This window comes from Callorhinchus milii, unplaced genomic scaffold (genome assembly GCF_018977255.1).
Source record: "Callorhinchus milii isolate IMCB2004 unplaced genomic scaffold, IMCB_Cmil_1.0 Scaffold1, whole genome shotgun sequence".
Taxonomy (NCBI): Eukaryota; Metazoa; Chordata; class Chondrichthyes; order Chimaeriformes; family Callorhinchidae; genus Callorhinchus; species Callorhinchus milii.
In genome coordinates this window covers 70,644,148-70,658,604 of record NW_024704742.1, presented here as the reverse complement: position 1 = coordinate 70,658,604, position 14,457 = coordinate 70,644,148, and the positions used below count along the sequence as shown (strand labels likewise).

The 14,457-nt window shown below is 46.5% G+C and overlaps 1 protein-coding gene across 1 annotated transcript in view; it reads left to right on the top strand.

Annotated features, from left to right (window-relative positions):
• LOC103187261 (EBF family member 4) overlaps positions 1–13,523 on the top strand; it is a 94,763-nt gene extending 81,240 nt beyond the window's left edge. The window contains exons 11-16 of the mRNA XM_042343813.1: positions 2,574–2,662; positions 8,709–8,774; positions 9,186–9,363; positions 11,338–11,514; positions 12,200–12,289; positions 13,362–13,523. Coding sequence (XP_042199747.1) covers positions 2,574–2,662; positions 8,709–8,774; positions 9,186–9,363; positions 11,338–11,514; positions 12,200–12,289; positions 13,362–13,393 — 632 coding nt within the window. The 3' untranslated portion in view covers positions 13,394–13,523. The remainder of the gene's footprint in view (positions 1–2,573; positions 2,663–8,708; positions 8,775–9,185; positions 9,364–11,337; positions 11,515–12,199; positions 12,290–13,361) is intronic.
• Positions 13,524–14,457: the final 934 nt, after the last annotated feature.

Below are 14,457 nucleotides of genomic sequence, written 5' to 3'. Positions count from 1 at the left end.
ACCCTCTAGTTTTGGCAAGCGTAGGTCTGGTGGTAGCGAGGGTGATTGACAGCCAGAGAACAGACACGCAGAATGGCTTGTTTACACTAATATACGTAGGCTGGCATTTCATGAATAACAATCAAGGGCCCGGTGTGAGATACCTTTGCGGGAGGGGTGGGTGGGTGGGGGGGCGGTGGGGGGTGGGGGCTCAGAGTCAGCAATCTGCAAATAGACTGTATTACTGGAATTACAATATTTGTTTTGTCTGAAGCCAGCCTGCTGTGCCATTTGCTTCCAGCCGAGAGATGATAAATCAAATTGATTTAAGACAGATTGTTTGCGTTGGGCTAAGGGTCCGACAAGCACAGGGTTGTTACCAGCGACTGCCGTTTCGTTTGGTTCCCCCGCACGCTTGATTACCTCCAAAAGAATGATTTGTTTTTCTCTTATCTGTTTAAATATTTATGGCGATTTTCACCCCATATATCCCCCCTCCCCCTCCACCTCCGCCACGCCCTCTACCTGACACACACTCACTCGCTCTCACTTTCTCTGTGACTTTCTCTTGCTGTTGTTGTTTTCCTCTCTCTCGCCTGTTTCTTTCTGTCTCTCCCCTTCTCTCTCACTCTCTTTTTTTGAAACTGTCACTTTAGTGCTGTTGTTCTCTCCTTTTTTCTCACCTGTTTCTTTCTGTCTGCCCCCCTCTCGCTATCTCTTTCTCAGAAACTGCCAGTTTCTTGCTGTTGTTCTCTTTCTCATCTCTGTTTCTTTCTACCTTTCTCTCTCTTGTTCGCTGTCTTTCTCTGAAACTGTCACTTCTTCATCTCTTTTTCTTGCTTGTTTCTTTCTGTCTCTCCCCTTCTCTCTACTCTCTTTTGCTCAAGCGCTCTGAGACGCTAGCCCGCGTGGAGGGCGGTATATAAGTGCAAGTTGTTGTTCTCTGAAACTGTCACTTTCTTGATTTCTCGCCTGTTTCTTTCTGCCTACTCACCATCCCCCTCTCGTGATCTCTTTCTGTGAAACTGTCACTTTCTTGATCTCTCTCTCGCCCATTTCTTTCTCTCCCTCTCTCTCACTCTTTTGTTTTATTCTGTTACCCCCTTTTTCTTTTCTCCATCTCTCTGTTCTCTCTGACTTGATTTCATTCATTCATTCCATCTCTCTCTCTCTCTTTCCCTGTTCCTTTCTGTCTCTGTCTCCATCTCTCTTTCTCACTTTTTTCCTTTGAATTTTTCTTATTCATTCTATCTTTGCATCTGTGCCTTATTGGGATCAGTTCAGCATCAGAGACCACATTAGATACAAAAGACATTGGCATGATGTTCAGTGACTATATGTTTTGTGGGTGAACGCAGCAGCCAATTTCCACACAGCAATGTCACACAAACAGCCCTGAAATTAATGATCAATTTTCATCTGTGGGATTGTTGGCCAGGACATCAGGAGAGAGAAACTCTCCTCTTTTTGAATGATCCTGGGGGATCTTTACCATCCACCTCAACAGGCACAGACTTGTTTAATGTCTGATCTAAGGGACTGCATCTGTGACAATACAGTGATCCCCCAGGACTTCCACTGGAATGTCAGGCTGGACTGTGCCTTGATAGCTTAGCTCAGGGTTGTCCAACTAGCAACCCATGGGCTGCATCCGGCCCTATGGATAATTTCATTGTCCGACGAGGAAATACTGGTGACCTGCAGGCTCCGAGCCAATCAGAAGATAGTCACCAGGGACTCAAGCTCTGCCAAGGCAATGGGACTGCCCAATTTCATTTCTCAAATCTGGCATTCGGCCCTCAGCCACTAAAGGCTGAGGGCCGAATTACTCTAGATTAGATGTATCGAATGCAAGATTATTAACAAGATTGAGGATGGAGAGCAGGTGGGAGAAGCAGGGTGATCGAAAGCACAGTCGAAGAGAAGGGTCTTGAAGGGGATCTTGAAGGAGGCAAGGGAGGGGATGAGAGGAAGGACTGCAGGATGGAGTTCCAGAGGGTGGGGGCAAAGTGGCAGAAGGCCCACCTGCCAACAGTGGGGCAAGTGAGGAGGGGAACGTGAAGCAGGCTAGAGCACGCTGAGCGGAGGGAGCGAGCAGTATGTTAGGGGGTTAGGAGGTCGCAGAGGTAAGGGGGAGCAAGACCATGAAGGGCTTTGAAGGTAAGGACCAGTATCTTGAACTGTATCCTCTGTGTGATGGGAATCCAGTGGAGTCGGGCGAGGATGGGTGTGAGAGGGTCCCAGAGCCTAGTGCGGGAGAGGATACGGGTGAAGAGAACGAGAAAAAGAGTGTGAGAGAAAAGGGAAGGAAAGAAAGAAAGAAAGAAAGAAAGAAAGAAAGAAAGAAAGGAAGGAAGGAAGGAAGGAAGGAAGGAAGAAGAAGGAAAGGAAGGAAGAAAGAAAGAAAGAAAGAAAGAAAGAAAGAAAGAAAGAAAGAAAGAAGAAGGAAGAAAGAAAGAAAGAAAGAAAGAAAGAAAGAAAGAAAGATTCTGTGAAGAGAAGACACTCAGGGATACATCTATCCTTTAAGATGACACAAACTCCTACTTACTGTATCCCAATGACCAATTTACCTTTTCTCTTCAATTCTACAGCGTTGAACGAACCCACGATCGACTATGGTTTCCAGCGGCTACAGAAAGTGATTCCCCGGCATCCCGGCGACCCCGAGAGGTTACCCAAGGTCAGATCCCTCTCCATTGCTCTCTTTGTGTGTCTGTGTGTATGTCTGTGTGTGTGTGAGTCTCTCCCTCTCTCTCAGCAGTTATTCTGAATATTTTATTCGGCCATCGTTGTAGGCCACGCACAAAGGACTAGGCTGTTATACTGTAAAGCATTTTGAGACATCTTGAAGACATGATAAAGCAGCATATCAAATACAAGGATTATTATTATTACTGTAGACCAGGATGGTCCAATATTTTGGCTACTGCGGGCCAGATACCAGATTTGAGAAACATAGGAACAGGAGTAGGCCATTCAACCCCTCGAGCCTCAAGCTGTTCCACCATTCTATTGGATCATAGCTGATCTGTACCTCAACTCCAAATGGCGTGGTTAGTCAGGAGAACACTGAACTGTGTTGATTTCTTTTAAATGTTCCTGTGTTGGGCAATTGGTATTGATACAACCATTTAAACCAGCAAGGAGGTAGCGCATCCTCTCACTCTGAAAACGTATCCTTCCTTCTCCAATAATCATACTTGAATTTGATACAGCCACTTATCAGGTCAAAACATCTCAGTTTTCTCTAAAGTGTAGTGACTGTCTATTTTGTAAGGCAGCCAATACCAAACACAGTACCACAAACAGCCATCAAATGATTGAGCAATTTTATCTGGGGGATTGTCAGCCAGGACACCGGGAGAGAGAAACTCTTCTCTTTTCCAATAGCACCGCGGGATCTTTAACATCCACCTGAACAGGGCACACGTGAGGAGCTCGGTTTAATATCTCACCTGAAGGACAGCACCTCCTACAATGCATCGCTCCCGACACCCCACCCCCCCACACCCACCAGCACGGCACTCGCTGGATCATTAGCCCCTAGACTGGGAGTTCAGCGTGTTCTGGGGTGATTTTAAAAAACAGTCTGAGATTTTGCTTTAGTTTTTTAAAATGGAAATTGGCAGAAAAGGTTTAATTCCGGGTATAGACTTGAACAAACTCGAGCAAAATAATAACAACAGGCAGGGCAGGGGAGGAGAGGGGGCATGAGAGAGAGAAAGAAAGTGAAGGGGAGAGAATGAGAAAGAGAAAGAGAGAGATAGAGGGAGAAAGAGTGAGAGAAAATGAGTGTGAGAAGGAGATTGAAAGAGGACGAGAGAAAGAGAGCAAGAGGGAGTGCGAGAGAAGGAAAGAGAGTGAGAGAGAGCGACGGGATTCAATGGGGAGGTACCGTGCAAGAATGTGAGAAAGCGTGAAAGAGAGAGAGAGAGAGAAAAAGAGCAAGAGAGGGTGAGTTGGAGAGAGAGAGTGAGGGAGCAAGAGAGGAGAGAAAGAGAGTGAGAGAGAGCGACGGGATTCATTGGGGAGGTACCGTGGTGATACTCAGATGCAGGAATGAAAATTGACATGTTAAAAAGCTGCCATATTAAAACCATTCATCACACAGTGACACACTGAAGGGCTCTACAAACAGCATTTGATTTAAAAGTGGCCATTAATAGCCCATTACTCAGAGAAGCGGCTTTACGATCAGCAGTGTGAAGCTGACAGGGAGCAGCCACACTCACCTACACCACAAAGACCGCCCTACGCCTTTCCCTCTCCCTCCTGTTGTCTCACCGGTCAGCCATACATAATAACAATTATGTAAGAACATAGGAATTGCTGGATGAAAGAAGACAAAGGTCCATCCAGTTCACCTTCCGCCAATGCTAGCAGTCACATGCACATGTCTTACTGCACTCGACTGCAATCCGCCAATGGACTAACAGCTGGGTTCCTACTTACTGCTAGGTAAACAAAGGCGTGTGGAGTAAGGACACTTGTCTAGGGCTTCGCCTGCCCGGGAACCAAATCCAGGTTCTCTCGCTTGCAAGGCTAACCACTATGCTAAGGGTCTCCATGATAGTGATGTGGAGGCTGAAGGCACAGCCGTCGATGATGGTGCGGAGGGAGGGGTGAACTGGCTCCAAGGTGACATGTTTGGTTTGAATCAAGCCCACCCTCTGTGGCAGGCTCAAGTCCGGTTCCTGAGCCAGGTATGTCCGCAGTATTCCAGGGCACTGCTGATTATAGCACTGGTCATTGGCAGGACCTGGAAAGGCAGACAAGTCACTGAAGGAAGGGAATCCTCCTACTTAGCTCCCCTAATGGATAGTGTTCTTAACTGGACAAGCAGCAGGAAGCTTGCCAGACAGTGGTCTAAATGGTCTATGTAGTTTTAGCTGGTTAGACTCTAGAAGTTGGAGAGCCCAATGTACACTCTGGGGTTCCCAAGCCTTGGCTCTTGCAAACCCGCGCCTAATGTATGGAATTAGGTAAACAGGATGAGTCTCTCCAGGGAGAGAGCACATTCCATTCCAACAATCTGTCTCTGGGATTTCCATGTGTAGGTGGGATGCATGGAATTCTCAGTTTGGTTTGGATACTATTAAGCATGGTGATGGGTTTCCATATGAGTCACAAACCTAGCTGATCATCCGAAAAATGATATAGCACCCTTCACGCAGGGTAACATGTCAGAGCACTTAACAATGGCATAATTTGATGCTGAGCTGGAAAGAAAGGGGAGATGAGTCCTGGGCCAATAGAAAAGTGCGGCTGCACTTTCTGGGTGTAATCTGCTATAAACACCCTCCTGCTCTACAAACCCGCTATGAATGTAGTTACTGGCCCGCGGGCCACTCACTGGTTACCTGCCGTCACTGTGGGCGGAGCCGCTCCGGACGTTCGTGCACAGTGTGGCGCTTCACTCAGAGGCCCCACTGTTGTGATTGTCTGTGTATGTGAGTGTCTGTGTCTCTCTGTGTTTGTGAGTGTCTGTGTGTTTGTGAGTGTCTGTGTGTCTCGCTGTGTTTGTGAATGTCTGTGTGTCTCTGTGTTTGTGAGTGTCTGTGTGTCTCGTTGTGTTTGTGAGTGTCTGTGTCTCTGTGTTTGTGACTGTCTGTGTCTCTGTGTTTGTGAGTGTCTGTGTCTCTGTGTTTGTGACTGTCTGTGTGTCTCGTTGTGTTTGTGAGTGTCTGTGTGTCTCTGTGTTTGTGAGTGTCTGTATGAGTGTGTCTCTCACATCTTCAAGATTTTTCAAAGCACTCACAGAATATATTGTAATTCCCAATATTGTAAATTGAATTGGCTGTATATTTTGTGGATTAAACAACCATGGATTGATATATACAGTTCGTGGGACATTGCTGTGTGCAATTGGCTGTTGCGTTTCTCCCACAAAATACATAGTAATTCTACTTTGAAGTGTATCCTGTGAAGCGTTTTGAGATGTGATAATCTCTAATTGATGGTGTCAGCCTGGCTCAGTTGGTAGCACTCTCGCTTCTGAGTCAGAAGGTTGTGGGTTCAAGCCCCCAGCCCCCATGTTGGAATTTTGAGCTCACAGTCTACGCTGACGCTCCACCACAGTGCTGGGAGGGAACGCTGCTTTGTCAGAGGTGCCGTCCTTTGGATGAGATGTTAAACCGAGGTCCCGTTTGTGGGTGTTCAAGTGGACGTTATTGTATAATTAGCACATCACAGGTTACAATTTGGGTGTCAGTCACTGTGGCAACGGGGATGAAATCTCTAAATGATTTAACAGTGTAAACATTTCTCACGTTTATGACATGTTTAATTGGAATCGCGTCAACGAGATACAAATATTACCCTTGTGCTGTGTAAACCAGTACACCCTTCTAATTACTTCCCTGAAGTGGTTTAATAATAAATAATAATAATTTCAGCTTTTGATACAGTGCCTTATCGTGTTTTTAAAACATCTCAAAGGGCTTCACAGGATTTACTGTAAAGTGTGATGATTCATTCTGTGGGTGGACATGGCAGGCAATCTGTGCACAGCAATGTCCCACAAAGAGCCATGAATGAGTAATTTTATCTGGGGGATTGTTGGCCAGGACACTGGGAGCAATAAATTCCCTTCTCTTTTCAAATAGTTTCAACCACAAAATACATAGTCAATCCACTTTGCAACATATTCTGTGAAGCTCTTTGAGACGTCTCATCGACGCTATATCAAATGCAAGGATTACTATTATTTTATTATTATAGCGCTGCGGGATCTTTAATGTCCATCTGAACAGGGCACAGACTGGGCCTCGGTTTAACATCTCATCTGAAGGACAACGCTTCTGACAATGCAGTGCTCCCCCCAGCACTGCACTGGAGTGTCAGCCTGGACTCTGAGCTCAGAGTTCCCGGCTCTGGGGGGGAAGGGGCAGGGCTTGAACCCACACCTTCTGATTAAGAGGCGCGAGCGCTACCTACTGAGCCAGGCTGAGACCAAATAAGACATCTGCTCCTAATTGGGGTTGGCTGTTGCTCTGTCACGTTCACGTAAGGGTTACATTCCGCCTGTCACCGCGGGTGTTACTCTGTGCAGACCCACATAAACTCACAATCAAATCGCTTCTCAAGTTATAAATTATATCCACCCCCCTCCCCGTGCTCCCCCTCTCCACCCTACTGACTTCCAGAGATTTGCCTCTGATCACCACCTGCTATTAAACTTACATTCACAGCGTGATCAGTCTATGAAGACGCTATTAAGCATGGTGATGGGTTTTCAAATGTATCAGACATGTGGCTGACCAAAAAGAAAGCCGGGGGTGAGGTTGGAAGGGGGTAACAGACGACTTGAAGGTAGTTGCAAGGAGGAAGAAGGTGTCCCTCTGTGTATTCAGTGGTTGTGTGAATCTTACTGCTTTTGACAGTCTTTTTTACTCTTTTTCTCTCTTCTCCTCTAGCCCCCAGTTCCTCCTTCCTCCCATCCTGTCATCGTATCTTCCTCCCGTGCATTGCCTTCTTCCTTTCTTTAATCTTTAATCTTTTCTTTCATGTTGTTTTGCTGCTTTTCCTTTCTTTTCTCCTTCCCTTCTAACTTTTTTCATTCTGTTGTGCTTTCGTTTATTTCCTACTAGTAGAACGTGGGGAGAAAGGAAGGAGCTGTGGGAAAGGAGAGAGGAGGGGAGAGCCCTGGTGGGGGAATACGAACCCGGGCACTTGATACAGCACCTGTAAAAGTGACACGTCTCAAAGTGCTTCACAGTAATTTCTATTAAGTATAAGAACTGTGTATATAATAATCCTTATATTTGATATAGCACCTTACGTCTTTGGGATGTCTCAATGCGCTTGACAGAATATACTGTAAAATGTAGTGACTTTGTGATTTTATGGGCGAAACATGGCAGCCAATTGCGCACAGCAGTGTCCTACAAACAGTTGTGGATGCGTGACCCTTTTTTGGGAGGGAAATTATTATCCCTGGAAAGAGATCCGCCAATTGACTAACAACTGGGTTCCTATTTACTGCTAGGTAAACAGGCGTGTGGAGTAAGGAAACTTGCCTAAAGTTTCCCCCGGCCTGGGAATCGAACTCAGGTCCTCTCATTTGTGAACCTCACAAGGCTACAGGACTCCACATATTACATGTATAAATGCAGCAGTCAATTTGCACACATCAATTGAATGACAAATTGTATCTGGGGGAGCCAGGAGTATCCGAGGACAGCAGGACAGAGAAACTCCCTTCTCTTTTCAATAGTGCTGCAAGATCTTTAATGTCCACCTGAACAAGGCACAAACTGGACCTCGGTTTAACCACTCATCTGAAGGACAGCATTTCCGACAATGTGACGCTCCTCCAGGTGTTCCTATTAGAAAAGAGAAGGGAGCTTCTCTCTCCCAGATCGCACCCAGATAAAATTGATCATTCAATTCATGGTTGCTTGAGGGAGGTTGCTATGTGCAAATTGTCTACTGGGTTTACCTGCTAAGTACAGAGTCACTGAACTTTGCAGCTGTGAGATGTCTTTACCACTCTGTTTCAAAGGCAAGGAATATAAGGATTATTATAAGATGAAGATATTATTATTATTATTATCATGAAGTCAATCCTCTGGGTTTCAGACCAGTCAATGGGAGCAGGGACTCTTCCCGCTCAGCTCCTATTAACCGTGCAAGGTAAAGCCCTAACAGCTGATCACTGATGGGTTTCCGCGTGGGTCAGCACACGGCTAACCTCAAATAAAAACAAGTGTGTGTTGGTTTTGCAGGAGGTGTTATTGAAGAGAGCAGCTGATCTGGTTGAAGCCTTGTACGGGATGCCACACAACAACCAGGTAAGACATGGCAAACAGAGGCCTCTAATCTGATGCCTAGGCTAAGCAGGTCTACAGTATTCCAGGGCACTGCTGATGTCAGCACAGCCCAGCCTGGCTCATCGGCGGGATGTGGAAGGGCAGACCCGTCACTGGGAGTTGGGAATCCTCTCACTCAGCTCCTGTTAACCCTGCAAACCAAACCCCTAATGAGTAGGGTGGTGGTGGTCCTAGCTGGACAAGCAGCAAGCCTGGGGTGCTGGCGAGGGGGAGGGCAGATGTTGGGATGTTGGTGAATGGGTATACAGATATCGGGGTGTTGGCAAGGGGATATACAGATGTTGGGGTGATGGAAAGTGGGAATCCAGATGTCGGAGTGCTGGCGAGGGGTTATACAGATGTGACTCCCTGTGGTGGCCTGTGTTCCGGCAGGAGATGATCCTGAAGCGAGCAGCTGAGATCACGGAGGCCCTGTACAGTGTCCCCCGCAACCACAACCAGCTGCCATCGCTCGGTAACACCGGAGGTCACTCCGCCATGATGGGGGTCAACTCCTTCACCGGTCAGCTGGCCGTCAACGTGTCCGACCCGCCACAAGGCACGGAGCAAGGTGAGTGTACATCACTGTGTCACGGCTCCACATTCATTCATTCCTTCATTCAATAATAATGACCCTTGCATTTGATATAGCGTCTTAGTATGTCATCGAGATGTCTCAAAACACTCCCTGATATACTGTAAGCTGTATTTTGTGGGTGAAATGGTAGTTTACGCATAGCAATGTCCCGCAAACAGCCATGAAGTGTGTGAATCGAGTTTATCTGGGGGATTGTCGACCAGGACACAGAAAATCCCTTCCCTTTTTAAATAGTGCTGTGGGATCTTTAACATCCACCTGAACAGGAATTCGGTTTAATTTTTCATCTGAAGGACGGCACCTCTGCCAATGCAACAGACTCCGAGCACTGCATTGGATGTCAGCTTAGACTGTGTGATTACAAGTACCGACTTGTGGGTTTGAACCCACAACCTTCTGACTCAGAGGCAGGAGTGCGAACAGAGTGCTGTCCTACGTGAAGGGTACTACATAAATGCAAGTTGTTACTATTGTTATAATCCAATTTACGTTTATACAGCCCTTTCACTTTGCGAGCAAATAAGAGAAAGTGAGAGAGAAATAGTGCTGTGTTTCCTGACAAGTGCAGTTGTGGTACTTTATGATGCAACAAGCTGGAATGCTAAGATGTTGGTGATTATCATCGTTGTGTATCACTGGAGGTTTGGGCTTCTCTTTAGCCATCATCCTCAGGTCACCGAGCAGCTGAAACATACTGCTCTTTAAATTGCACATTAGAAATCCCAAACCCAATCGATAGGAAAATCCAATAGTAAAATTGATACATGAATTCAGAAATACTGAGAAACAAGAGAGCAAGAGAGAGCAAGGGGAACAGGGAGGGTGAGAGGGAAGAGAGAGGGAGAGAGTGCATGAGGGAGAGGGCAAGGGGTGGGAGAGATAGCAAGGAGAGAGAGAGAGAGACAGAGCAAGAGGGAGGGGGTAGAGTGAGAAAAAGATGGGAGGAGAGAGTGAGAGAGAAGTGGGGGACTAAGCTCGGCTGGGCAAGAGAACTGCAGTAACATCATTAAAGAAACAGGGTCTTATCTGGGAAGTGTCACTGGGAGTAACAACACCAACCTGCATTTATAGAGTGTCCTTCACATAGGGTAACATCACGGAGTGCTTTACAGAGGTGAGGGTTGGACCGAGCGAGGGAGGGGTGGGAGGGAGGGTGATATCAAATATTGAATATCGACAACAACAGCTTGTATTTATACCAACCCCTTAGCAACAGCAACAACAAATGACATTTGTATAGGGTCTTTCACAACGGGACAGAGAGGAGAGGTAACTGTAGGTATGTCAAAGAAGAAAGTCTTCAGGTGCAATATGATAAGGGAAGAGAGATTGTGTGGAACTTTACACCATCTTAAATGTAGAGACAAAGTTCACAATTTATTTCAGGGCTTGAAGATAATAATAATCCTTGCATTTGACATAGCCCCTTATCATGTCATTGAGACAATACAATAATAATACTAACCAGAGAACACGGCCTGCGATTAAACTGAGGTAAATTCAGAACGAACCTACGGAAACACTGTTTCAATGAGCAAATAGTGAACTTGTGGAACAGACTTTTAGGAGATGGTTGAAGTAAGAAATGTTGATTCCTTCAAACACTGAGTAGTTTTCTTTTAAGAAATAACATTATGGGATATAGAACATGGGTAGTTCAGGACATATGTGCGTGTGGTCACCAGGAAGGTGGAAGGTGAACTAGACGGATAATTTTTTCGGCTAGCATTTCTTATGTTCGTATAATAATAATCCGTGCATTTAATATAACACCTTTTCATGTCTCGAGATGTCTCAAAGAATATACTGCAAGGTGAATTGACTGTGTATTTTATTTCAGATAGATATATTTCAGAAGATATACATTGAACCTGGAATAAGCTTGTGTGTTTTTTTTCTCTCCCCCACCCACCCCACCCACCCTACTCTCCCGTGTTGCGGGAGTAGGTTACTCTCGGAACAGTAACAGTGTATCCCCCAGAGGCTATGTGCCGGCCTCCACTCCCCAGCAGACCACCTATACCACCAGTATGAACGGGTACGGAAACGCTGGCATGTCCAACCTCGGCATTCCCACATCCCCCAGCTTCCTGAACGGATCAGCAGCCAGCTCTCCTTATGGCAGTAAGTCTTATGGGGGCGTGGGGGGAAGATGTCCAGGCAGAACAGCTGTTTTTATTAGACTGGGGAGGGGAAATGGGGTTTGGGGCTGTTAGGGGGATAAGTGTTGGATACTGGATCAATTCAAATTTTCAAGACTGAGGTGGATAGATGTTTGTTAGGTCAGGGTATCAAGGGATATGGGACAAAGAATTGGAGTTGAGGTGCATATCAGCCATGATACAATAGAACGGCGGAACAGTTTTGAAGGGGCTGAATGGCCCACTTCTGTTCCTGTGTAATCGATCCATTGATCGATCCATTCACCAATCAATCAATCAATCAATCATTTAAGCTTATGAAAGCATTTGATAAGGTGTATGTTAACGGGTTGTTAATGGGTCCACTAGTTGGTGAGTCTGTAACTAGATGCTATAAATATAATAATAATAATCTTTGCATAAGCTAGTGACAACACATCTCACAGGGAGTTTAGGAGGAACTTCTTCACACAGAGGGTGGTGAGAATGCGGACCTCACTGCCAAGAGCTGTGGTTGAAGCACTGAATGAAAAAGAAGGGAATATGGAAGTGTATGAGAGGGGAATAGGAGGGATGGAGGCTCATGTGGAGGATAAACACCTCTGACAGTGTTTTGTGCCCACACCTTATTCTCTCTCTCTCTCTCTCTACTGCTATGATCTCTGTAGTGAAACAGAAAAGTGCGTTTGCGCCAGTCGTCAGGCCTCCGATCTCACCACCGCCGCCCTGCTCCAGCTCCGGTGCGAACAGCCTGCAAGGTGAGCGAGCGAGTGAGCACCTCTGGGACCACATTGACACCAGCGTTATGTTCCACCTCCAGTGACCTGTGGGTTTATCAGACATTGTGGGGGCTGACAAAGGCAGGCTTTTTGATGGTTTTGGTGTTCGTTCGCTCTGCTCTCCACAAGCCCCACAACTCTGCAAACCACACCCTCTACAAACTCTACCCTCCACAAGCTTTCTAAAAGTCCCGCAGCTCTGTCCTTTACAAATTCCGCTCTCCCTCTGTATCCCACGCTCTCTGGAACCCTCTCCCTAAATTCCCTTGCTTTATCCACTTCTCTCCCCACATTCTGCAGCCTATTAGCAGCCTATCCTTTGATTGTGACTTTGTGCCACCCCTGGAGAGCATGGCTATTGGGGTGCACTGGGAAGGAGCAGGAAATTGGGATTCAATAACGTACAGCCAACAATTCCCCAGAAAAACTTGTTCTCACTTCACATTGCTCTGTGCAAATTTGCTACTGCGTCACAGTCATTGCACCACACAGTATATCCTCCTGACATGAAAGGTGCTGTATCAAATGCCAGGATTATGATTATTGTTTTAAGCCCTTCGAGATAATAATAATCCTTGCATTTGATATAGTGTCTTATCATGTCGTTGAGACATTTCAAAGCGTTTCACAGAATATACTGTGAAATGGACTGACTGTGTATTTTGTGGGCCAAATATGGCAGCCAATTGTGTACAGCAGTGTCCCACAAACAGTTGTGGATTAAGTGACCAAATTTTTGACCAGATGTTTGAACATTGTAAATACCGACTGAGCGCAGAGTGGACGCAAGCAGATTAAAGATGAGAAATATCCTTTAAAGACGAGAACAGGGTATCACGAAGGGTGGCTGAGGCCAGGACACTAGGGCTCATTTATAAAGCAGTTTGGCGCTGTGTTTGGAGGGCAGTTGGTGGGTAATTGGAGGGTTGAAACCAGAGGGGCTGAAGGGTCTTATTCACCCGAACCCGTTGTATGATTTTGCAAAGGCTTGTTAATTAATTCATTGTCTTTCTCTCTCTCTCTCTGTCTCGTCTACTCTTTGTTTCCAAAGCCATGTCTGGTCTGATCATACCCCCGATGTAGAGGAGGAGTGAGAGGAGATCTTCCATCAGCCGAAGACGAAGGCAGGGCACGACGATCTTGAGGGCTGTGCGCACTCGGGGGAGAGAGAAAGCGAGAGAGAGATTTAGGGTGAGAGAGAGAGATTGTAAGGAAGAGAGAGATGGAGATTGAAAGAGGGAGATTGGGCGTGAGAGAGCAGGGGGAAAGGACAGGGGGAAAAAATACCCTGACACATTTCTTCTGTTTCATACATGTTGCCAACGACAACCAATTATTTATTCACGGACCTTGGCTTTTCAAAGTTGGCATTTTCCACTGTTGTTCACAATTTTTTTTAAGTCCCCAAATAACTTTGTACGGTACACGGTCAGTGTGGGTGGGGTTGGGGGGGGTGGGGTTGGGGTGGGTGGGGTTCTGGAAGAGTGGGTCAGGGACATGGAGCTGGGGATGGGATGGGAGGGATAGGGGGAAGGAGAAAAATAGTCGGACTGGTGGCTATTTTGAATTTGAAAACAGGAAGTCGTTTTTGCCCCTTGTTTGTCCTGAGCTGCCTCGAGGAGGGGAGGGTGGGGCGGGGATGAAGACACCAACGGGAGTGTTGCGACGCAGAGACTGGAGAAACAGAAAGCCAGCCTGCAGAACAGGAAGAAGTCAACGCTACCCCGCTGAGTTGGACAACTGAAAGAGGAAATGACCCACTTTTTAATGGGGTTCAACGCCAGCTTCCCTGTTCCGTATTGCGTGATGAAGAATGGACTTGGTGGTGGGGGAGGGAGGGCAGGTGCTGGTTGTGGGGGAGGGGACAGGGGTGCGTGCACTGTATGGGGGAGCACTGCGTTTTCCGTCTAAGCTTTTTTCTCCATCGTTTATTCTTTAGCCACATTTCCTACCTCCGCGCTGACCCTCACCACCCCCACCCCAACCACACAAACCATTTTGGGGGTTGGATGTTCCACTTCCTAATAACCCTCTGTGTGTGGGTGTGTGTGTCTGTATATGCATGTGTGTGTGTATGTTATGTGGATGCTTGTGTATGTGTGTGCGTAAGTGTCTGGGTGTATATGTTTGTGTGTGTGCCGCGTGTG